The 23,148-nt window shown below is 48.3% G+C and overlaps 1 protein-coding gene across 2 annotated transcripts in view; it reads left to right on the top strand.

Annotated features, from left to right (window-relative positions):
• Positions 1-1,619: 1,619 nt before the first annotated feature.
• Positions 1,620-23,148, top strand: part of Bdp1 (transcription factor TFIIIB component B'' homolog Bdp1) — a 186,334-nt gene continuing 164,805 nt past the window's right edge. The window contains exons 1-2 of one of the 2 annotated variants that reach the window (XM_068378562.1): positions 1,804-1,921; positions 2,018-2,140. Coding sequence is in view for 1 of the 2 variants with exons in the window: in XM_068378561.1 (XP_068234662.1) it covers positions 1,739-1,921 (183 nt within the window). In the remaining variant the exon portion in view is untranslated. Of the gene's footprint in view, positions 1,922-2,017; positions 2,141-23,148 lie in introns of both variants that reach the window. The other variant, XM_068378561.1, reaches the window with a different exon arrangement.

Raw genomic sequence — 23,148 nt, 5'->3', positions numbered from 1 at the left:
AAAAAGAAAAAAAAAATACACTCCAACTGAGTGCGCCGGGCAAATAATTGTTCTATGGATAATACCACAAAGAACTGGAAATGGAGCAACGGCGAAGAATGTGGAATGAATTAGATTAACACTTCAAACACCGGAGGATCCCCAAAATGAGAAAATGACATTCGCTGACAAGGTCAAGGAAAAATCATACTAGTATTTAAATCAACTACAACCACTGACAAAAAAAAATTAAATAAATAAATAAATGTGGCTGAATATTCACTTAATGATATGCCAATTCTTTCTACGAGGTCTACTTCAAATGGAAATGTTGTTGTAAACTTTGCTGATGAAAAGGTCAGAGATGAAGCAGCAAACAGTATTCAATTCCATCTTGATTCAAATCATGGTTGCCTTTAACGTAACGAGAAGCAGTTGAAAAATAAAACATAAAATAATGATATGCAATGTGTATAGCGATGAAGATGAAGTTTTAATGTAATGATTAAAAAAATGCTGCTTAGACCAGATCCAAAAGGTAGAACAGAAGATTAGTCTGGTATTCAAGAAAAGTGCTACAGTTGGAAATTCTTGACCTTCGGAAGGCTACGTGATAATGGTGACAAAGTTATGTTGCGATGGGGTACTTATATAATACGTATACCTGATAAGTACCATGTAATCACCCGCTACAACTGTCAAATGGATGGGATTTTTTTTTTTTTTTTTTACAAAAATTGCAATTTCAAGACTGATAATAAAGTATACGAAATGGAAAAATCACGCCACCAAGGAATGTAACTAACAGGATATGCATAAATTGCAATTGCCCTAAGTTGAACAAACCAGGTGATCATAAAGCGAATTCAAGAAATTACAAAGCTTATGGTTTGGGATTGAAGAGATTGGCAGAAAATACGGACCATGTATACCAAGGATGTCATAAACTGCTGCCACTTTAGTATGTAAGAAGACAATTAAAATTCGAAAATTGATAAATGAGAAATATTTCCTTAAAGAAGAAACTGAAGGTTTTCTTATTCTCTATGCGTATTTCGATAATTTGGATTTGGCAATAAACACCAGATATGTAGTGCGATATGCGAAATACTAAAGCATGTATACGATATTCTGACTTTGCTGGTCCTATAGAGAGTAGGGTTCCCCTGCGTGGTAGGACCAATAAAGCAGCCATTAAAGTAAAGTATCATATTTATCCTTGTCTTCATTACAATTACTGCTTCGTGTTAAGTTCACCTTATCACCTACGTAGTATCTTCTGCCATTACTATTTACAAACCTCGTTTTGATAATTTACTGTATGTTTTCTTTTCTTTTAATTTCATTTGTCCCCTTACCTTTATTTTTTTTCACGAGCTCTTGCTGTTTATACATGCAATGTTGAGTAGACTGGCCTGACTGACAGTGACTGGGACTTTTCCAAAAATAAGCAATGAAGATGAAAGTAGAGTTTACCTGTGGGTTCCATGCATTATAATTCTTGCATTCTATGTTTTTGGTATTCATATCAATGTTATTTTTTGGCTATTAATAACTATATGGTTATATTGGACGGCAAAACATCTCACTATATAACATTTTGGAAGCAAGAATTCTAGGGAATATTTTGTTAATTACTTTTACTAATTTTTAAATGGTTGAGTTTAATGTCATCGCCATCGCTTTTAACCATAAAAATAAAATGTACAGTGTCAATTTGGGTAATTTAAGTTGCGCAACATGAGCTAAAATGTAAGAAATGCTGTATGCGGCTGTCTCCCAGACTGTCTGTCCCAGCCTCCCAGGCCCCAGCCAGTCACGGCTGACCGGGCTAGGAGAAGTGAGAAGAAGACCCATATCGAAACCAAAACATTGGCGAAGAGACGGGGCAGAGTCTGTCAAGGTTTCGCCATGTGATATATTTTTCTTGACAGAAGGAAGGGTAATGATATTATTTTGTGTCTGTACAGCTGTCGCCGTTGAATGTTTCTGCTTTTATAAGTTATTTATATTTCTAATTTTAAGTGTGTTTTTATAGGTTAACAGTTTACGAAGGACGACCCTATGCATTCCCCGATAGTCTAACGTAACCAGCGATACCTTAAGGTTTAAGGTTTTCAGGCATCCTAACATCTAAGGTCATTGACGGCGATACCTTAAGGTAAGATAATATATCCAGGCCATTACTTTCACTGTAAGGCAAAAGTAGAAGAGCATTGCATGCCAACATTACTTTGCCACTTTGATGTTTAAATTAGCTCATCAAATTTTAAATGAATTTACTATTTGCAGATTGGAATCAGGTATTATATTAACAATTGCTGTAGTGTTGCCTGGGGCCTGGTTTTGAGGACATGCCACAGATAGTTTAAAATGCAGTCACTGGGTTACTTTAACTTGTATTAAATCGAATGTAGAGTATTCTTACCGTCTCACCGACCTCTATTGTTGAAATTTTTCTTTTTCTTGGGTAAAACAAGTAAAAACAAAACTGCATCTCAGTACATAGGACACACTAAAAAGCACCCGGGAGAAATAGAAAGTTCCCTGGATTTAGAAGTACAGTATTGATAAATCAATGCCAATGTGTTATAAGGAATAAGATTTTTAGATTTAAGTAATTTATTTCATATACATCATAATGAAACTCTAATAAGGAGCCTTTGTATATCAGCGGCCAGTTCCTCACGCGTTCAATAAAAATGGACATCAACTAACCTAAAGTTTCCCCCCTAAACTAACCTACAAGCTGCATCCTTACCTAACAGGGAGGGGGTGGCTAACGCCCCCTGCGACCCCCCTTACAACAGTAACATTTATATCCATGATATTTATTTTTGATATTCAGGGCATCTCTTTAACTTGGTGTAGACTGGTTTCAAGACTAAAACATATGCTGAATTGGGTTGTGGATTCAGAGGAATTCGTACATTCTCTACAGTTTTTACAAATTTTCCGTCTGTGTGTAGAAATCTAGAGTTTTTAAGGAAACCTTTCCCCACACTTCACAATTATTGACATATTGTCTATTTTTCCCATCAGCTTCTTTCTTTGCATTGTTGGCATTGTCAATAATGTATCCAACGTTGTTTTTAATTCCTCTTGAAATGTTCGTGAATAAAGGGTCTTTGCCAGTATTTACAAGAGCCTTCAACAGATCATCTGTGCCTGAAAATTTGCCACCATTGTTACTTCCTTCCTTGTGGTAAAATCTATGATATTATATACAAATCTAAGATGTTACTATAATTATGTATACAATAATGCAATGGAACATACGGTAATTTTTTTCATCTAGCTCCAAATGAATTAACGGTTTAAATATTCCTGTCTGTTTCTCTTCTCTTTCTTGGAGGAATTGAAGTATGCATACATACATACATATATTTAAGAACTCAAATAATTTTATATTTAAAACAAATCTTTTAAGTGTTTCCCTTCAATCATTATTGATAATTCTGTCAAATTTCTCCCGGTCGGTATTTTATTTTCTCCAGGCGTGTTTTACATTCCCCAGGCGCTTTTTAGTCATACCACAGTACATTATCCGTGCAAAAGCATAAATAAGGGAAAAAATTTAATCAAATTTATCTGTGCAAAAGCATAATACTGTAAGAGAAAAATTTTAATCAAATTACAGTAAGGAGGGAATTTTTATAAGTTACTTGTTTATCTTCACGATGTCACAAAGATAAGCTGTCGTTAATTTTGTATGTTTGTTCCGAGCCTACTTAACTCTTTCCCATTGTGCACTGTGACAATTTCCGTCTAATCGCGTAATAGTTTCACTTATTGAGCTTGGTGCTCCAATGGAAACGTACCTTCTCTAAATGCATTGCTATTGGGTACAGTATTAGATTTTGGGAGGCTTTTTGTGTGATGATTCGTTTGTCTGACCCGCTGTATGCATGTGTGCAAAAAAAAATAATGTTTGACTCCCGGGACTGGGAGTTTAAGCTGTTGACTGGGGAGGCCACTGTTGTGGTTGGGCTTGCCCGGCTGACGTTCTGGTGAGCATTTACAGTATTATGATGAAACAAACTGAAACCAGATACCTTTACTGTACTTTGAATCAACCAATTAGAATCCAGATATATTATAATCACTTCTTTAGATTGGATTTTCTTGAAATTTGTTAGACAATGCACTTCAGCAGTTGATTTACAAATAAAAATTCTTTAGTTCAATTATGGCTACTCATTTGGACAGATGTTAATATACCCCAGAGGAGGCCATTAAGCTATTTTTAACTGAGTGAAAAAAAAGTTTGAAATTTTTACTTAATCGTTGAGTGCTTTTGTTAGAAATGAAGTGTGTGAAGTTTTCCAAGCTGTGCATTTACGTATATATCGACATTACTGGCAGTGTCACTGTAAAGTTAGAGACCAAACTAGAAGCCTGTCCAGTGCATTATATGTGTGAGCAATTACAAGGGTAGTTTTGTGGATAGGTGCTATTCTGAACCTAAATTGTTGCCTCTGATTTTACATCTGATTTGGATTAATCAGACTCTGACTATTAAGATAAGACATTACAAACTAAAGTCTCAGTTGTTCCGTAAATGGAATACAAACCACGCTATTTAATAGTGGCATTACTTTTGGCGTAGCTGAAATGACGAGCCATTAATTTTTAACGAGGGTTTACTACCCACACCGCTAGTTAGCGGGGGTAGGGGAGGGTAGCTTGCTACCCCCCCCCCCCCCTCTCACACACCTGTGCTTGAGCTCACTTTGCTCTCGGCTCGGATGGTGGTCAGACGTGTCCGCTCTCATCCTCGCTGTCATTTGGCAGCCATTTAATTGCTTTTGTCTTTTCTTTTTCTAGTTCTGTATATGTGAAGTTGGCCTCTGCGATCATGCGCACCTGGCCTGGGTTTCCTGACCGCCCCTGTTGAACATTCATGTCGGCGGTCGAGACTGATCCTCACGCCCTTTGTCCTTCTTGTAGGGGCCAACGGTCGGATAGCAACAACAGGTGTAGGGAGTGGTCTACCTCCCAGTGGGAGAGGTTTTTGCGACGATGGAAGAAGTCCAAACGGGATATTTCTCCTTTGAAGGTTGCTTCAAAAGGAGAAAACCCAAGGCCTCTTCTTCCATTGCCCAAACCTCCTCCGAAGCTCCCACTCGGTCGGTCTCTTTCGAGAGACCGTCGAGTGGTAGCGTAGACCGATGTATTGTTTACCAACCTCGGGACTCGAGAGATGACATTGCTTCCCCTAGCGAAGCAGCTCCACCTCTCCCCCTGGGGGAGGATATGTCATTAACCTCCCTTTTCTAGCTTTGGTCCTCCTTGTGGCTTACGGGTTAGCCCTCCAAGGAGGTTTTGCTTAACTACATCCAATTGGGTGCCGCTGTCAAGCAATCGTCGCCACCGTCAGAAGTTTATCCTCCGTCTCTTGTGACGTTGTGGTGTTAGAGGTATCTAATGCGGTATCACCCATCACCTCTGCCTCTCCAAACTCTACGGTAGCTGACGGCTTAGTTTCTCCCGTTCAACCTACGAGGGAGAAACTAAGTCCATTGTCAGTCTCTCCTGCTAGTGTTTCTCTCCCTCTGGGGAGTTCACTTACAGAGACTCCTCTTTGGAGGACTGCAAAAGGTTAGCTTGCTGATCCAACAGCCCTCAGAGGGCGCATTTGTCGGAAGGCTCGCCTTCCTCTTCGCCTTAGAGGCTTGTCTTCACCTGCGGTGAGGAGGAGCCTTTTTGGTTCAACATCTTCGATGCAGTCCACTGCAGAGGAGCCTCGAGACCAATCATCCATCACTGCTCCTGCATTGGTCCTGGACCTTTCTGCAGATCGTTCGCGATCTCCTTCGGTGGAAGGTCGTCCTTTTAAAGGACACGTCGACCTTCCATCCGACATACCTGCCGACCTTCCATCCGACATACCTGCCGACCTTCCATCCGACATACCTGCCGACCTTCCATCCGACATACCTGCCAACCTTCCATCCGACATACCTGCCGACCTTCCATCCGACATACCCGCCGACCTTCCATCCGACATACCTGCCGACCTGCCATCACCGTTTCTACATGGGCCTAACAAGGCTCTACCAAAGCATGGTATTGCGCGCCAACCACATACGCGCCGCCCGCCAACCTGACCTGACGAACGCTCCTTAGTAGCTCGTCAGGCCCCATCACTAAACCCTAACACAGGGCATCAAGGGTGTATGCGCCAACATGCGCATAGCTCCATCACGCGCTATGCGTGCCCTCATGCGCATATGCGCCCACGTTCTCCTGCGCACCAACATTCTCCTACGTGCCTGCGCCCAGCTGCGCGCTATCAACCTCCTGCGCGCCATCAGTCTCCTGCCTGCGTGCATACGTGCCCAACATCCAACTCTCCTGAGCATCATCATACGTGCTAGGAAAATCCTGCTCGCCAACGATCTACTGAAAGTAGTACTTGTTCCGTAACCGAAATACAAACCACGCTATTTACACAGGGTTTACCTTTTAGCGCAGCTGAAATGGCGAGCCATTGGAATTTAACGAGGGTGTATTACCCCCGCGCTAGTTAGCGGGGGGGGGGGGGGTAGGGGAGTGGTAGCTAGCTACCCCTCCCCTCCCTCACACACAGATGAATGCTCACTTTCACTTTTGGCTCAGACTGTGACAGACGTCTCTGTCTTGGTCCTCTCTTGGCAGCCATTGTTTGTTTTGTCTTTACTTAATCGCTTACTTTTCATTTACTCAATATATATGTAAACATGTTTTCATGTTTGTATAAATATTTGAGTATAGAAATCAGTAAGTTTCCTTTTCAGATTTGTGTGTGTAGTGTACTTATCTACGTGGTGTCCTCGGCAGTTGGCCGCTACGGCGTTATGGGTAGCGATCGAGTTTGACTTATGTCTTTCTCTCTCTTGAGGTCGTTCACCCTTTTACTACGTGTTACTACACCCTTGTAGCTTCCTTTCCGTGTGGGGGGGTTGCTACGCCGTACGTTTGTCTCAATTAGTTTATGAATCTAATTGTATTTGTTGATTTTTCAGCTTTGTAGAACGATTCCTTTCGGGGTTTTCGTTTTTTCTTTAGTGTTCATTCATTTTTAAATTACATAATTACATAGTTACATAATTATAATTGTTATAATTCTGTTTTGGTTACAGCTCTCCTTCCGTGAGTGTAAGTGGTTGTGAGGGTACGTGCCTGTTGTGTAATTCTTGTTTCCTTTCCCTCGGGATTCCTCTTCGGAGGCTTCCCGGGGGAATGAATGTGTACTAATGTTTTTTTGTTTTATTTTTTTACAGTTACCGATCTAGTTCGTTTCTGTAATATGGCAACGGTGTGAGCTGTCTTGTTGAGTCCTGGGGATTCGGCTGTTGCTGCCTCCCCCCTTGTGTTTTCGTCAGGGGCGTGTCTCCTTCTACTGGAAGTACTCCCGTGACGACGGACAGCTCTCCAGTTCATTTTAGAACTCTCAGGAGGCTTGCCTCCTTGGGCAGGTAACTTTCCTTCCGAGGGAAGTTTTTCCTGTCCAGGCTTGAGTTTTTCCCCTTATGGAGGGTTCTCCTCTTGCCTTTTTTTCGTGGGACTATGCTCTTGGTGCTGAGCAGTCACACCTGCAGTTTCGCTCAAGGGGCTGGGCAACTGCAGGAGCTCCTCTTCGGAGGATTGCTCCTTTTAGGTCACTGCTGACCAGTCTCTTCTACGAAGTGTTTCTCTTTCGTTCGCGAGAGAGTACACTCATAGAGACTCCTCTTCGGAGGTTTCTTCTGTTGCTGTTGCTGTTGGCCTCCCTCGCCGTAAGGCCCACCGTCCGCCTCGTCGTAAGGGCCTCTCATCTCCCTATAAGGGTGCTTGAGGCGCCTTTTTGAATCTCCGTTTGCAGCCTACAACTCCTTTTTCTCGATCTTCCGCCTTGGTGCAAATGGACAGCAGTCTGATCTCGTCTTCCGACGGGCAACGGTCTTCCCGACGGACAACGGTCTTCCCGACGGACAGCGGTCTTCCGAAGGACATCAGTCTCCCGGCGGACAACGATCCCTTCGGGGCAAAGGGTTGCCTCCCACGGGGGTTCTTCCCTTGCGTGTCAGGGTTTCCCTGCGCGCCCTTCTGCTGTGTTCTCTCCTGCTCCTGCTCAGTGTTAACGCACAGGCGCTCTTCTGCTCATCAGCGCTCTCCTGTTCGTCAGCGCTTTCATGATGATCATCTCTGCTGTTCCTGTTGGTTCCTGTTACGCGCCCACGTTCGCCCTCGCGATCTAGAACTTCGGTTCAGGTCGAGGTCAAGGACTCTTCTTCTATACGCAGGCTTCCACGCCTAGCCTTCTGCTCGTCAGCGATCATCAGCTCGTCAGCGATCATCAGCTCGCCAGCGATCATCAGCTCGCCAGCGATCATCAGCTCGCCAGCGATCATCAGCTCGCCAGCTATCATCAGCTCACCAGCGATCACCTGTCTCTCGGCGATCTCCGGATCGCCCGCGTATGTTACAGCCGGCACGCCAACGTTCTCCAACTCTTCTGAAGGAACATGGTTCGCCAGCTACTAGCTCACCTGCGCATGCTGATCGCCATCGCGCGACCCTCATCTGCGGATGCTGATCGCCATCGCGCGACCCTCAACTGCGGATGCTGATCGCCATCGCGCGACCCTCAACTGCGGATGCTGATCGCCATCGCGCGACCCTCAACTGCGGATGCTGATCGCCATCGCGCGACCCTCAACTGCGGATGCTGATCGCCATCGCGCGACCCTCAACTGCGGATGCTGATCGCCATCGCGCGACCGCACACCTGCGGATGCTGATCGCCATCGCGCGACCCTGCGCATGCTGATAGCCATCGCGCGATCGCCCACCTGCAGAGGCTGCTCGCCATCGTGCAACCGCCTATCTGCGCATGCTGATCACCATCGCACGATCGCCCTCCTGCACATGCTGCTCGCGATCGCTCACCTTCGCATATTGCTCGCCAACGCACGATCGCTCACCTGCGCATGCTGCTCGACCATCGCGTCGGCATAACACAACGTGCCATCGCCAACCTGCGCGTTAGCGCTCACCAGCTCACCACCGATCGCTTGTTGATCCATATCGCCAGCGGTCTTCCTCGCCCACGCGGCAGCGCGTTTTCTCGCCATCGCGCTAACGCTTGCGTTCGCCGCCTCGGACTCGCGCTCATCCACCTGCCCACCCTCACGACCGCTCGCCCGCGCGACCGCTTGCCTGTGCGCCGGCGCGACCATTCGCCTGCGCGCCCACGTGCTTGCACGTCCGCGCCCATGCTCTCCAATGTTCGCCCACGCGCGAACCAACGGTTTTCCATCACGTGGACGGATGGTGTTCCGTCGCGCGAACCTACAGTGTTTCTTCGCACAAACGTCGGCTTATTTCTTGCAGTATCCATTGCTCGTCTATGGGTTATCGCTCGCCGACCACCAGCTCTCGCCCTTCCTACCACGCTCGCCCTCCTTCTGCGCTCCTTCGCTCACCTTCGTTTGCGTTACCGCGCATGGGCGCTTCCACGTTCGCCCACGCGAAAAATCTTTGAATTACCGTCGCGCGAGCTCCAGGGCGATTGCGACCACGATTCCCAATGGGGTTTTCGCAGCATGGCCAGCCTGGCGAGTTCTTCTGGAGCGTATTTCCAGAACACGGCCTCACCCCGTAAACGCAGAGCATGGCACTTGCAAGAATAGGAGAAACTTAAGGGAGATCTGAGCAACACTCCTCTTTCCTGAACCTGGTTAGCCCTTCCCCGTCATTCCCTGGAAGGATTTTTGGCGGGGGGGCTTTCCGTTCGAGATTTCTCCGTCGGACAAGGGGTGATTGCTTACCCCTTCCTCTGGGAGCTTACCAGGTTCTTTCCCTCCTCGGTTACGGCCCGAGGTTTGGTTCAAGGAAGCTACAGGAAGAGCATGGGTACTTTCCTCCTCTCGAGCTCAGGCACCTTGGCCTTTCGTCGTTAAGTATCTAACTTGCGGACAAGCTCGATGTTGTACCATCTGGACGCGCTGACTGAGGGCTTCCTTCGGGTGTCTCATCTGTGGAGGTCGACGACCTCAGACACCCTTCCATCCTTGAGAAGAGTTTGTTTGTGCCCAAGGACAGAGACTTAGACAGCGGCTGTGCGGAGGAAATCGACTTCCGTTTTCACTCCTCCAAGGCGCTTTCTTCCAGACTCTGCAGGGCTCCAGCGCCCTTTTCTTTCAATCACGTCGGCCTAAGTTATCGGCTACGACAACTGGGACAAGGTGTCCAATTGCAATTTCCTCCTGTCAGGAACAGATGGCACGGGAGACTCCCCCGGGGGGGCATAGTCCTAAAAGGAGTTCACGAACTCTAGGATTGCAGGTTTTTCTCTGGGAGGATGCTTAAGGTTACTCATCCGAATGACAGCTTCCCAATGCCCATTCCCGCACAATCTCTGTGATCAGCCAAGGATATCGCGCCTGCCGTCTCTGTCAGCGAATTCAGTGTCTCTGAACCTCTATGCCATAGCGTCAGCAGAGTTGCCCGGTTGGGTAGAATGATCCATACCTTAGGCGAAGGTCTTCCTTAGGATCATCGACGGCTTCACCCCCGGCCTCCTCAGTCGATCCTTTCTTGTAAGAAAGGATCTGAGAGGGGATGTCCTTAGTCGACCTCTCAGCCCTGATCAAGTTTGTCGAACAAACTTCGGCCAGCGTAGACCAGCAGAATCGATCAGACTGGTAACGAGGCGACAGGACTCCTTAAACCCTGGATCGGAAGGACGGGTACTTTCAGTTTCCATTCCTTCCATCTTCCAGGGTTCTCGTCGAATTCAGCCTAGACTGCAAGTATTCCTGCTTATGATGCAGGGTGGCTATCCCGCCGTGGCATAGCAGGTTTGTTTCCCCAGAGAACTCTCCTTGCCTTCCTCTTGGCCGCTCAGGTGCAGGCTTCCGCCTCCTCTGCTGTTTGGAGGGCTGGTCAACTCCGGTAGGCTCGGGTTCGACCTTCTTCAGCGCCGGGACAAGCTTCCGGATGCTTACCACGAGTGTGGGCTCATGGTATTTTGCTTGGAGCCTTCTCTTCCTCTGCCTCAACATCTGGAGTATCTGGCCATGATATTGAGTCAACGGCCTTACCACGTTGGAAACCCCGCTTCTCGTCCGTCCAGCGAGGTTAAGCAACGTCGGTACTTGGATGGGTGACCATCTGGGGACGCCAGATTCTGTTACCACATCCTCCGAGCCTTCCTTTCGGTTGACTGTGGCAAGACTGAGGAGAGTCGCAGTACCTGTTCTCAGTCAAGCAGAGCTTTCAGCCCTACCTTGGAACGTTTCCTAGTTCTCCTTTCCTCATTGACCCGTCTATAGTCCGAACGGTCGCCTCAGGATAAGTTCCATGTGGGGCGATCCAAGTTCCGGTGGCTTTAGGCAATGTTTAACCGGACTTCCTGGCCCCTATGGGACCAGCGGAACTATTAGACCTGCAATGGGTGTTGACCTATGGAGCCTCTTGATGGTAGTGGATATTCTCGTCCTTTCCCCACATTCTTGATGCTGTTCTCGGACTCGTCAAAGGAAAGGGGGGGGGGGCATATTCCGGTCCAGGCCTATGGTCAAGACCTGAAGGATACCTCTCCATCATTCAGGCAGGCTTAGGGGCCTTAGTCTGGCCCCTCTACAGATCCTACAGCTCCTGCCGAGTCGCCCCGTGCGCGTCGACTTCATGATTCTGGCGTATTCTAACCAGCAGGGGACGCATTTTCACACCTTCACATCTTGCAGTAGAGATACCGGGATGATTGAGATTCTCTCAATACCACCATCGGCTCTCTCATTCCAGGCAGGGGAATGTTCTCTCAGACTATCCGAGCAGAGCCTCGTAGAGAGAGTGTACCTGGGGGTCTTTGACCTTGGGTAACCAGCAAGTACTGGTCTGGGGGACCTGATCGCGACAGCTTGGAACCTCAAGCTTCCGCTATTCTTCCCCCCAGTCTCAGACCCCGAAACTCTGGCAAGATGCATTCCGGTGATGGTGGGACAACTTCGACGCCTGCATCTTCCCTCCCTTTTGTCTGTGGACAATGGGTCTCAACAAGACCAGGTTGTCTGTCAACCTTTCAATGGGAGAGCTCCACTGGGACTATGCGCAGAACGGTTTCTGGACCCTCTGCTTCCCCTGACGGAACTCCCGGGAGAGCTTCTCCCACGGCGCAGACTACTCAAGCAACCACACTGCGACATCTTTCCCGAACCGGGGCGTTGCTTCGGCTTCATGCCTGGAGACACTACGCCTCCTCCTCAAGAAGAGACAACCCGCTACAGTCGCGGTACGGAGGTCGCGTCATCTGCGATAGTCATCCACAGGGGTCTCCTAGGCAAAGTGAAGAGTCTAAGGTGGTTGGTGCCGTGGGAGATATACCTCTTCCCTTGAGGCCTCTTCTCCAGCAATAACGGTCTTATTGCCTTTCGGCGGGAGGAAACTCCTTTCCGCTCTCGGCAATGAAGCCTGTCGCTCAGCCTTTCCCTGAACTTCAGGCTTAAAGGAATAACTTTTTCCTGCCCGCTGGATCTATCCTCGCTCATGCGAAGCTACGATCATCCCTGCCCTAGTCGGAGGAAGACCTCCAACTTGGAGCATGGCTCGGACTTTTAGTCCTTTAAGAGATCTTCTCAAGACCCTTTACGACAGGCCTCGGATTGTATTCCGCCTTGGGTCTCCTGCTCACTCTGGCCACGGCCAGTGTGTAAGCAATCTTCTTGGTCTCTTACGACTCCCCCCTTTCTAAGGAAGAGGGGAAGGCAACATTCAGGCTCGGTCCTGAGTTGTTGGCTAGACTCAGAATCTGGGGGTCCCGGCCCTTCGGTCCGATTCATTCAAGATTTCGAGTCTCCATTCTGTATCTGATGTCCCAAGACCTTCTCTTTCTTGCCAGTAAAGGAATCGAGAGGTTAGCGCTGGGAACAGCTGCAGTTTTTCCTCAGTTGCAGCCGATTTGGGAGCACAAGGAGGACATGGGGAGAGTCACCAGTATACCTCTTCAGCCCGGACTCAAGGACATTCATCTCGACCTGTCTCCAGACGCTCCCCCGTCACGTCGCCCTACAGCACGATGGTGGATACATCGCAACGTCCCTCGCCTTCGAGTAATACTACTCTGTGACGCAGGTGCTACAAGCTGGAGTCTGGAAGCGTCTAATGACCTTCGCAGCCCACTTCCTGCAGGGCGTGACCCACAGGAGTCTCGATACGTTTTCTATCGCTCTGTGGTGGCTACACAACAGCTGGTCTAACCTCAGGCTCCTTTTTGGACAGGTAGCAGAAGGTTGAGGGCATTGTTATCAGGTTTTAGTCTGCATGAACGAAAGAAGTATGTCTGGCCCTTTCTTTCTTCATCATCCCCTCTACGGGGAAGCAGCATCCTGATCTCTGCATAGCTGACCTCGAACCGCTGCAGGTAAACCATGCTTCCTTGTGTTCCGAGTATTGAGTCAATACTGTCGCGTCCCCCATACCCTGACGAGGTGGTATTGGGAACGTCCTAACCCAGAGTTCCTTCTGGAACTCCAGGTCAACTGCCTAGGACGGGTCACACTTCTTCCTTCACACACAAGCTTACGTAGGCCACATCGCAAGGAACTTGTGAGGTGCAGGGACTCCTTTTATCGAGTGCTACTCACTCGGATTCTGAGTCCCCGGGTAAAGCCAAAGCCAGTATGGCTGGGGACTTTCCACCCTACCTAAGGGGTAAGTCACCCTGTGTAAATAGCGTGGTTTGTATTTCGGTTACGGAACAAATGACAAATTCGAAGATAATTTGTATTTTTCCTAACCATACAAACCTAGGCTATTTACACACATTTGCCCGCCAGCCCTGTCCCCCAAGACAAGTCCTACCTCTAAGTGAAAGTGAGCATTCATCTGTGTGTGAGGGAGGGGAGGGGTAGCTAGCTACCACTCCCCTACCCCCCCGCTAACTAGCGCGGGGGTAATACACCCTCGTTAAATTCTAATGGCTCGCCATTTCAGCTGCGCTAAAAGGTAAATCCTGTGTAAATAGCTAAGGTTTGTATGGTTAGGAAAAATACAAATTATCTTCGAATTTGTCATTTCTGGAAAGTCAGCAACCACTGGCTTCCCAGGATGCACGTCAACATTCTCTCGCGCTCCCGCGCCCCCCCACATGATTCAACTGTGCGCCCGCTTGCTAGGGATCTTTCTCCTGCGCGCGCCCTATGGCTGGTATAGATGCGCGCGAACTCTCTCCCGCATGCCCGCGTACTCAACGTGATAATCCTGCGCGCCCGCTCACTCAACGTGTCTCCCACGCGCGATATTCTCCCTCGCGCGAGTGCCATTATTATCCCTCGCGCGAGCATCAATATCCTCCCGTGCGCGAGACTACTGAACTATGCACGGCAAGATTGCCATCGCCTCATTCCCCTCCCCGCAAGCGCATACCACCGCGCATTGTGGGAGAAGGGAAACATCCAGAGGGGTCCAGGATCCCAAAGCCACCACAGGCGAACCCACCAATGAAGGGGACTCCTCCCAGGGATCCTTCAATCCCTGTCCCTTCAAGGGGTATGTCTGACAGCGCGTCTGTCAGCCAACAGCCCTGTTTCAGTGCACTGATCAGAGTCGTAACGCAGGCTTTCAAGCCTGTATTCTCTGAATTGGGACACAGAACCATGGCTTCTACCCCTTTGAAGAGAAAAAGAGGCGTTCCAGACGCGGTCACTTCCAAGGGCGAAACTGACTCTACGTAGACCATCGAGGCAGGTTCCTTCTTTTCCTCAGACTGCCTCTCCTTCCCTTTCAGACGAAGATTTCCCGTCCCCAAGGGAATCACGCGAAGAGAGACTTTCCCCCATCGCACCAATGGGGGAAACTCTCCTCGTGCCGAGCGGTCTACTCAGTCGGGGATTGAAAGGAACATGCCACCCTCGTCAATGTTGGAGTCCTACATCCTTCCCAGGAAGGAATCTAAGGACTCCATAACATTGCCGAAGTCCTCTACTAGGACTAGGATGGAGCCAGCTAGCCACTCAGGGAATGTCCGCGACTCTCCCCAAGAAGAGCCTTTGGGGATAGAAGGAGACTTCGCTGCAAGTCCTACAGCAGGAGGAGACCAGCAAGAGTCAGAACATGCATTTTGGCAAGTTCTGACTAATGAGGGCTCTCAACGGGTTTTCCGACCCAGAGATCCCTCCTCGAGAGGGCAAGGACACGGTCTTGGATCGTGTCTTTGGCACTCAAAAACCCTCCAAGGCCAGTGCAGCGCTCCCCAGGGACAAGATCTCACAACAGCTCTCCAAGATGTCCTCCTCCAACTGTTCCAGTGCCACCAACAAGCTCCTCCCACCTCCTCACGTACAGCAGAGGAGGTACTTCGAGATCCTTGAGGAGCCTTGTTTAGCTCTTCCTCTTCACCACTCGCTGGAAGAGCTAACCAGGGGAGTCCCTCTTGAGAGAGACTCCAACCTGCAGGTCTCGTTTTTGGCAGCCGAGATCCTTAATCAGGAGAAAGTTGCTAAGTATGCTATGCAAGCCACTTCGTGGCTCAATATCTGGTTGGGGACCTTAGGTATCCTGATACTTTCTGAGGACTTCTCCGAAGAACGTACCAGGAAAGCTATGAAAACCTTCCTTCTCTCAGGTACTCGCACGATCGAGTTTCTGGCCCACCAAGTCTCGAACTTGTGGGCAAATACCTTCCTGAAACGTCGGGATGCAGTAGCTGAGAGATTCCATCAGAAGGTCCCTAGCACCGAGATCAATAGGCTCAGACATTGCTCCCTAGAGGGATCCGTCTTGTTCGAGCCTAAGGATGTGGAACATGCCACTGAGAGTTGGAGGAAGTCTCATCAAGACTCCCTACTTCATAGGTCTTTAACATCCAAGCCCTATAAGCCTCCAGCACCACAGCAGTCCCGTCCAGTCAAGACCACTAAGACAACAACAGCAGTGAAGACCTTGGTGTCTAAGCCCTTTCCTGTCAAAGAAAGCAAAGGCAAAAAGTCTTCCTGGGGAGGCAAGAATCCTAGAGGGAACAGCCGAGACCGCAAACGCTAGGATAGGCAGTCCCCTTGCATGTCCACCTGTCGAGGGATGCCTACAAAGTTGCTCAAACAGGTGGAAGCAACTCGGGGCCGATTCCTGGACAGTCTCCGTGATCAGTCTAGGATATCGCGTCCCGTTCATACCATCTCTACCTCCCCTGACGACGAATCCAGTGTCATTTAACTACCTTGCCATGGGATCGGCAAGGGGGCAAGCCCTTCAGGTAGAAGTCCAGACCCTGTTGAAGAAGGGCGCTCTCCAAGAGATCCTCGACGGATCTCCAGGCTTCTTCGGTCGACTCTTTCGTGTAAAGAAGGCGTCTGGAGGCTGGAGACCAGTCATCGACCTCTCAGCTCTGAACAAGTTTGTCAAACAATCTCCGTTCATCATGGAGACGGCAGACACGGTCAGACTAGCAGGAAGACCGCAAGACTTCATGTGCACACTGGACCAGAGTGTTCACCCTAGTATCATCTTAGGCACACAGGATTGGCATCCGTCTCCTTCATTATCTGGACGACTGGTTAATCCTAGCAGACTCGGTGTCAACCCTTCTTCAACACCGAGACAAACTTCAGAGACTTTGCCAAGATCTGGGGGATCATGGTAAATCTCGAGAACTCTTCACTGCTTCCCTCTCAAAGACTGGTATACGTAGGCTTGATTATAGACACCACTCTCCACAAAGCCTTCCCATCAGACGACAGGATAGCAAGGCTGAGGAAGGTCACAAGACCTTTTCTCAGACGAGAAGAACTTCCAGCCCAATCGTGGTTACGTCTCCTCGGTCACCTTTCATCGCTGGCCCGTCTAGTTCCCAATGGTCGCCTCAGGATGAGATCCCTCCAGTGGCTACTCAAGTCCCGGTGGAATCAAGCGTACGACTCCCTGGACATCCAGATCCCCATGGGACCTGCGGAACTGACGGGTCTCCAGTGGTGGGTGGCATACTAGAACCTATGAAAAGGAATGGATCTTCTCGTCCCCCCCCACGGATTTGATGCTGTTTTCGTATGCTTCAAAAAAAAGGGGGGGGGGGTCCCACGTGCTGCACCACACGACCTCAGGCCTCTGGTCAGAGTCAGAAAAGTACCTCCACATAATTCTAGAGATGAAGGCTGTCTTTCTGGCCCTTCAACAGTTCCAACAGTACCTGGCAAGTCACTCTTTGGTGGTGATGAGCGACAACACCACAGTAGTGGCCTACATCAACAAAGAAGGAGTTACTTTTTCGCAGCAACTATCCCATCTAGCAGTAGAGATACTGAGATGGGCCGAAATCCACTCGATACCACTATCGGCACGCTTCATTTCAGGCAAAAGGAATGTTCTTGCCGACAACCTGAGCAGAACATCTCAGATAGTGAGTACCGAGTGGTCTCTGAATCATCTAGTAGCCAACAAAGTCCTGACTTTGTGAGGTACTCCTACTGTGGACCTCTTTGCAACAGCCCTGAACTTCAGGCTCCCGCTGTACTGTTCCCCAGTCCCAGACCTCAAGGCTCTCTGGCAAGATAATTTCCAACAACAGTAAGACAACATCGACGTTTACGCCTTTCCCCCGTGTGTCTGATGAGGAGGGTAATCAACAAGACCAGAACATTGGTCAATGTTTCAATGACCCTCATAGGTCTGTTATGGCATCACGCGGAATGGTTCCCGGACCTTCTGCAACTCCTAACGGAGCCACCAAGAGAACTCCCTCCACGACACAATCTACTCCAAACAACCACATGCCAACATCTTCCACAAAGCCGTAGGTTCACTACGGCTTCACGCCTGGAGACTATCCAGCATTTCCTCTCTGATAGAGGATTATTGCAACAGGTTGCGATCAGGATGTCTGTACAGTACACCTGCGAAAGTCTCCAGCAGCAGTCTACCAGGCAAAGTGGAAAGTCTTCTGTGGTTGGTGTCGTGGAAGGGGTATCTCGCCATTCGATGCCACTATTCCAACGTGGTTCGAGTTCTCGGGTCTCTTAAGAGACCTCCCTATGAACCATTACCTGGAAGACAGTATTCCTGCTAGATTTGGCCTCAGCCAAGCGAGTCAGTGAACTTCACGGTCTCTCGTATGACATTGCCCATTCAAAGGGATGGGGTAGGTAACATTCAGCTTCGTCCCTGAGTTTATTGCTAAGACTCAGAATCCAGGAGTAGCGGATCCTCGATTCGACTCCTTCCGTATTTCTAGTGTCCGTACTGTAACAGATGACCCAGACTATCTCTTACTATGCCCAGTAAAGAGCTTGAGGCTGTACCTCGTGTGCCAGTACTATTCGTCAGCACAGGAAAGACTTAAGAGGAGGGTCACCAAGAACACCATCTCTGCATGGATTCGCAGGGTCATTGACCTGGCACTGAATTCAGACCCTCCTCCGTCACGTCGCCCCAGAGCTCATGATGTCAGGGACATAGCTACGTTCCTGGCTTTCAAAAGAAATTTTTCATTGACGCAGGTTCTTCAAGCTGGGGTGTGGAAACGTCAAACAGCGTTCACATCCCGCTACCTGCAAGGCGTGACCCACAGGAGACTCGATACGTTCTCTATCGGTCCTATGGTGGCTGCACAACAGCTAGTTTAAAATCTCAAGCTCCTTATTATACAAGTAGCAGAAGGTTGAGGGCATTGTTACCCGGTTTTAGTCTGCATGAATGAAAAGGTTTGACTGGCCCTTATTCTTTTCTTCATCATCCCCTCTGTAGGGGAAAGCAGCATCCTGGTTTCTCTGCATAGCTGACCTCAAACCACTGCAGGTAAACCATGCTCCCTTGTGTTCCTAGTATTAATATTAATACTGTTACTTCCCCATACCCTGGCGAGGTAACATCAATTCGTTCTCTGCATTAAGTGTAGGGGTTGTGAGTGCTCTAGAGAATCTACTTGTGATGAATGCAAGAATTGGAGTGAACAAGAGTGGAAAGGTTTTGTTGCTCACTCGGGGAAGATAATTAAGGATAGGAAGAGGAAGGCGGCTCTCAGAGCTGAAAGTAAGACTAGTTTAGCTTCTTCGGCTTCTTCTATCGAAGCTCCTGCTCCTATTCCTTCTCCTTCTCCTCTTATTACAGTATGTCTCCGATCTTGAGTCCTACTCCTGCTCCTGTAACTCCTTAGCCAACTTCCCGTTGAGTTTCTCCTGACACCATTGCTAGCCTCGAGTCTAAATTTGAAAAGAAATTTGATGTATTAGCTAATACGGTGATGCAGTTAGGTTTATCTGTAAAGTCTTTCATAGGAAAGACTTCTAGTAAGGTGAAAAGTGTCAGTGCAGTGCAATCTGAGGGGGTGGCTGTTTGTCCCGATAGTTCTTCTAGACGAAGGTCACTGTCCCGCTCCCTCGCCTCGGGGAGAAGACATACCGGAGGTCCAAGGGAGACTGCTGTCGGTGTTTGCCCACAGACAGTCGCTTCCTCCGTCGATCCTGTGGTGCGACAGCAGGATTCGACTAAACACCATTGGAAAGATGAGTCGTTCGGTAATCAGTTATCAACAGAGTCGAGTGATTCGTCGCCGGTTAGACGTTGTAAGTGGCTTGATTCTTCAGTCTCACATCCGTTGAAGAGACGTTCGACTGAAGAGGTGCTATCCGCCCCCTGTGAAGAGGAACAGAGAAGTAGATATCTCTCGCCCGTCGTGTAGCGTAGCTACATGGACTTCGCCTCGTATTCTTACGACAGCGACAGCTGCCTTCGACTTGGTTGTGGAGCGACCGATTCTGAGTTCGTCGAGATCCTCGACTCACCAAGCTGTCGAAACTTTTCCTTCGACTTCGCATGCGACAGATAATTCGACTGGCGCGAGACCTCTGGTGGCGATCGTGTCAAAATCCACGACCCCAGTTGCTTCGACTTCAACTCAAGAAGACGAGAATCAAATTCCGTTACGTCGACAGTTGCAAGAGCTGATGAACTGGATGAAAGAAATCAAACAATGTACGAAGAATAATGAGTCGAATCAAGAACCGTCTCTGTCACCTATCTCTTCGGATGACGAGGAGGACTTAGAAGCGGACTCTATCCCTCTATCGTGTTATTCGAAACTTTTACGCTACCTTCTCGACCTGTACCCGGATTACTTCCTAGCAACCGCTCCCAGGTCGCCTGCTTCCATCTTCCTGATGAGAAGGAAGAATTTTGATCCTCTTCTCCCGAAGCTCGTTCTTTCCAAGGCTGCTAAACATTCGCTTCGTGATATAGAAGATTGGTTAAAGGTCAAGAGAGAACTCGGGAAAGCAACTTTAGCCTATCCTCCGACGAAGCTTATTAAGAAGAGATATAGGTTCTACGTAACTGGAGAAGCCCCCTCTATGGGAGTTTCTGTCTCCTCCCAGGGGGACTTATCTGGCTTGGTGGATGCAACTAGAAGGTCCGCGTTTGCAGCAGCTAAAATATTCTTTACATAGCCCGAGTTGGACCACTTGGTAAAGAATATTTTCAAGATTTTAGAAATTATGAGTTTCTTGGACTGGACGATCGGAGCCCTCGCTACGAAAATAGAGGATTGCCCTACTCTTCAGGAAGACCTGGCATCAGACTGGTTTGGGGTTTTGTCATGTGCTGACAAATCAGTTTGGGATGGTTGCGATGAGCTGGCCTCTCTCTTTGCATTCGGGACTCTCCAGAAAGGACAGCTCTGGTGTTCTTTTATTTCGAAAGAAGTCGCTTCGCCTCAGAAGTCCACACTTTTGTTTTCTCCTCTCTACATGGATCATCTGTTTCCCGAAGAAATAGTGGCCAAGATTCTGTCCTTACTGGAAAAGAAGTCTACTAATGACTTGCTTTCCCAGTCTTCTAAGCGGGTTAAACCCTTGACTGTGACAACTACCGCCTCGGAATCACCCTTGCAGAAGAAACCCTTTCGAGGGGGTAGGTCTAGACCGTTCGTCAGACCTCGATCGAATTTACGACACCCAACCAAGTCCTCGACCAAACCCGACACGAAATCATCCAAGTGATTTTTCAATCCTTCAAGCTCCGATAGGGGGCAGATTTAGCCTTTTTTGGGAGGAATGGAGTCGCAGAGGGACAGAGCCCTGGGTGACCCAAATTCTTCTGTTAGGTTACTCCATTCCTCTATCCAATGTTTCCATTACATTACCCCCCTGCTCTTCAGGCTCGGAGAAGTTTGTAGCCTTAACCCGAGAAATATTCTCGTGCAGAAGGCTGTCATAGAGGAGATAAGCGACAGACCATCCCCGGAGTTTTACAACAGTCTGTTCGTAGTCCCCAAGTCATGGGGGGGCTGGAGGCCCGTACTGGATGTAAGCGCACTGAATTAGTTCGTCCAGAAGACCAAATTCAATATGGAAACGACTCGTTCAGTGTTGGAATCCCTTCGTCAAGGGTACTGGATGGTATTCCTGGATATGCAGGACGCATACTTCTACATTCTAATTCACCAGGACTCCAGGAAATTCCCTCGGTTTGTGTTCATGGGCAAGACCTACCAATTTCGAGCTCATTGCTCCGGCCTCTCGACAGCACCGCAAGTATTTACGCGAACGTTGACTCCTCTGGGAAAGTGGTTACACCTGGTCAGGTTACGCTGATCCCTCGATTTATTCAAGGGTTAAATGAACGTGTTGGTGGACGGACTAAGTTGCCTTCTTTAAGTACTGCTATTAGAATGGATATGTGGCGTGCAGGACCATATTGGCGTGCACGAACAACTAGGCGCACGCAATCAGTTGAAGTGCGCGAACAACTCTTATGACAGGGTTTTTCGAACTCTCGTTGCGCAAAGTGTTCATGAGTGCACAAGAGTTTTACTCTTATGACAGAGTTTTTGAACTCTCGTCCCGTGAATTGTTCATGCGCACCCTTCGTCATCAAGAGTTTTACTCTGATGACAGAGGGATGCCTGCTGCCTAAGGGTTTACGAATCTCTACAGGTAACTATGACACAGTTCCTTTGGGTCCTGGTCACGTAACACGATTCCTGAAAATTCTGTCAGGAATCAGCGACAGAGTTCCTGTGGGTTCTCAGCACAACATTCCTCAAGGTTGTGAGAAAGGTATTCACAAATAGATTCTGAACCCCTAGGTTCTCATCCAAATCTCTCAGTTTCCGCGATCCAAAGGTTTCTGAAAACTCTATGGTCAACCTCCCCTCCTTTACGGGATGGGCCTTCCAAAGGTGCGACTTGTTACGTCACTCTACACTCCCAGCTGATTACTATATCAGCTAGTCTGGTTTCGCCAGCACCGATCTTTTCGTTTTCGAACGAACCACCGTCATCTTTCCTCCACCTTCCCACTTTGAGTGGTTTGGTTAGCAGACAGAAATGAGCGAGGTATAAAATATTCTTTACATTCCAGTTCATTTCCCTGGCAGGCATTGCCTGATTTAGACGGTAGTTTTTTCTCACTAGCAAGAAAGCGTTCGATGGCAACCCCTTCGGGTAAGCGGTTGATGTCAGTTATGTCTGGCATTCTTTAAACAAACTCCCACATACGAGACTTTACCCTTATCGGGAGACTCGTTCCTGAGGTGTTAACAGAACTGTTAGCCCGTTTTGCCTTGTACCAAGGCTGACGAGTTAAAGGGAAGTCTGGGGTTACAATGTACCTGGAGTACTCACCAATCAGTTTAGTGTTAGTTTTGGTGGGTTAAGGTTTTTATTTTGGTGTAGGTGACAGTTTTTTCATGTTGGTTATTTCTGGTCTTAGCCCAGGGCAAGGACGATATTTTCTTGTATCTTCGTTCAGTCAGCGGTGAACACCATGACTACAAGGATCTTCCACTCCATGTAGAGGCACCCATTGGTCATATGTCAAGCCTTCTACTATGTAAGATGAGCACTGTCCTGAGGTAGTATTCTCCTGCAGTAGCTCGCTTACAAGGTAAGGTTCAACAGGCACTAACAGTGCTTTTGGGTATACTTTATTTTCAAGAATCGTATGCGATTGTTAAAGTAAAACTTACATCCACAGCCCCCCATCCTTGCAATGGGTAATCAGCTGTATAATTGTTCGTTAAGACACTGCAATAAAAATGGATTTTTATTATAAAATGAAATTTTATTGCATACTTACCGAACAATTATTAATCAAAGCCCTCCCTCCTCCCCACTGGTGGATGGCTGGGCCGAACGAATTGATGTTGGACAGTTGTACCTATAGCTCCCTCGAGTGGAGGGAGATGACGTCACTTACATCAGCGATGGCTGCGCCACC

The sequence above is a fragment of the Palaemon carinicauda genome, chromosome 8 (assembly GCF_036898095.1).
Source record: "Palaemon carinicauda isolate YSFRI2023 chromosome 8, ASM3689809v2, whole genome shotgun sequence".
Lineage (NCBI taxonomy): Eukaryota > Metazoa > Arthropoda > Malacostraca > Decapoda > Palaemonidae > Palaemon > Palaemon carinicauda.
Note: the sequence above shows the minus strand (reverse complement) of the source record. Positions and strands in the feature narration are given on the sequence as shown.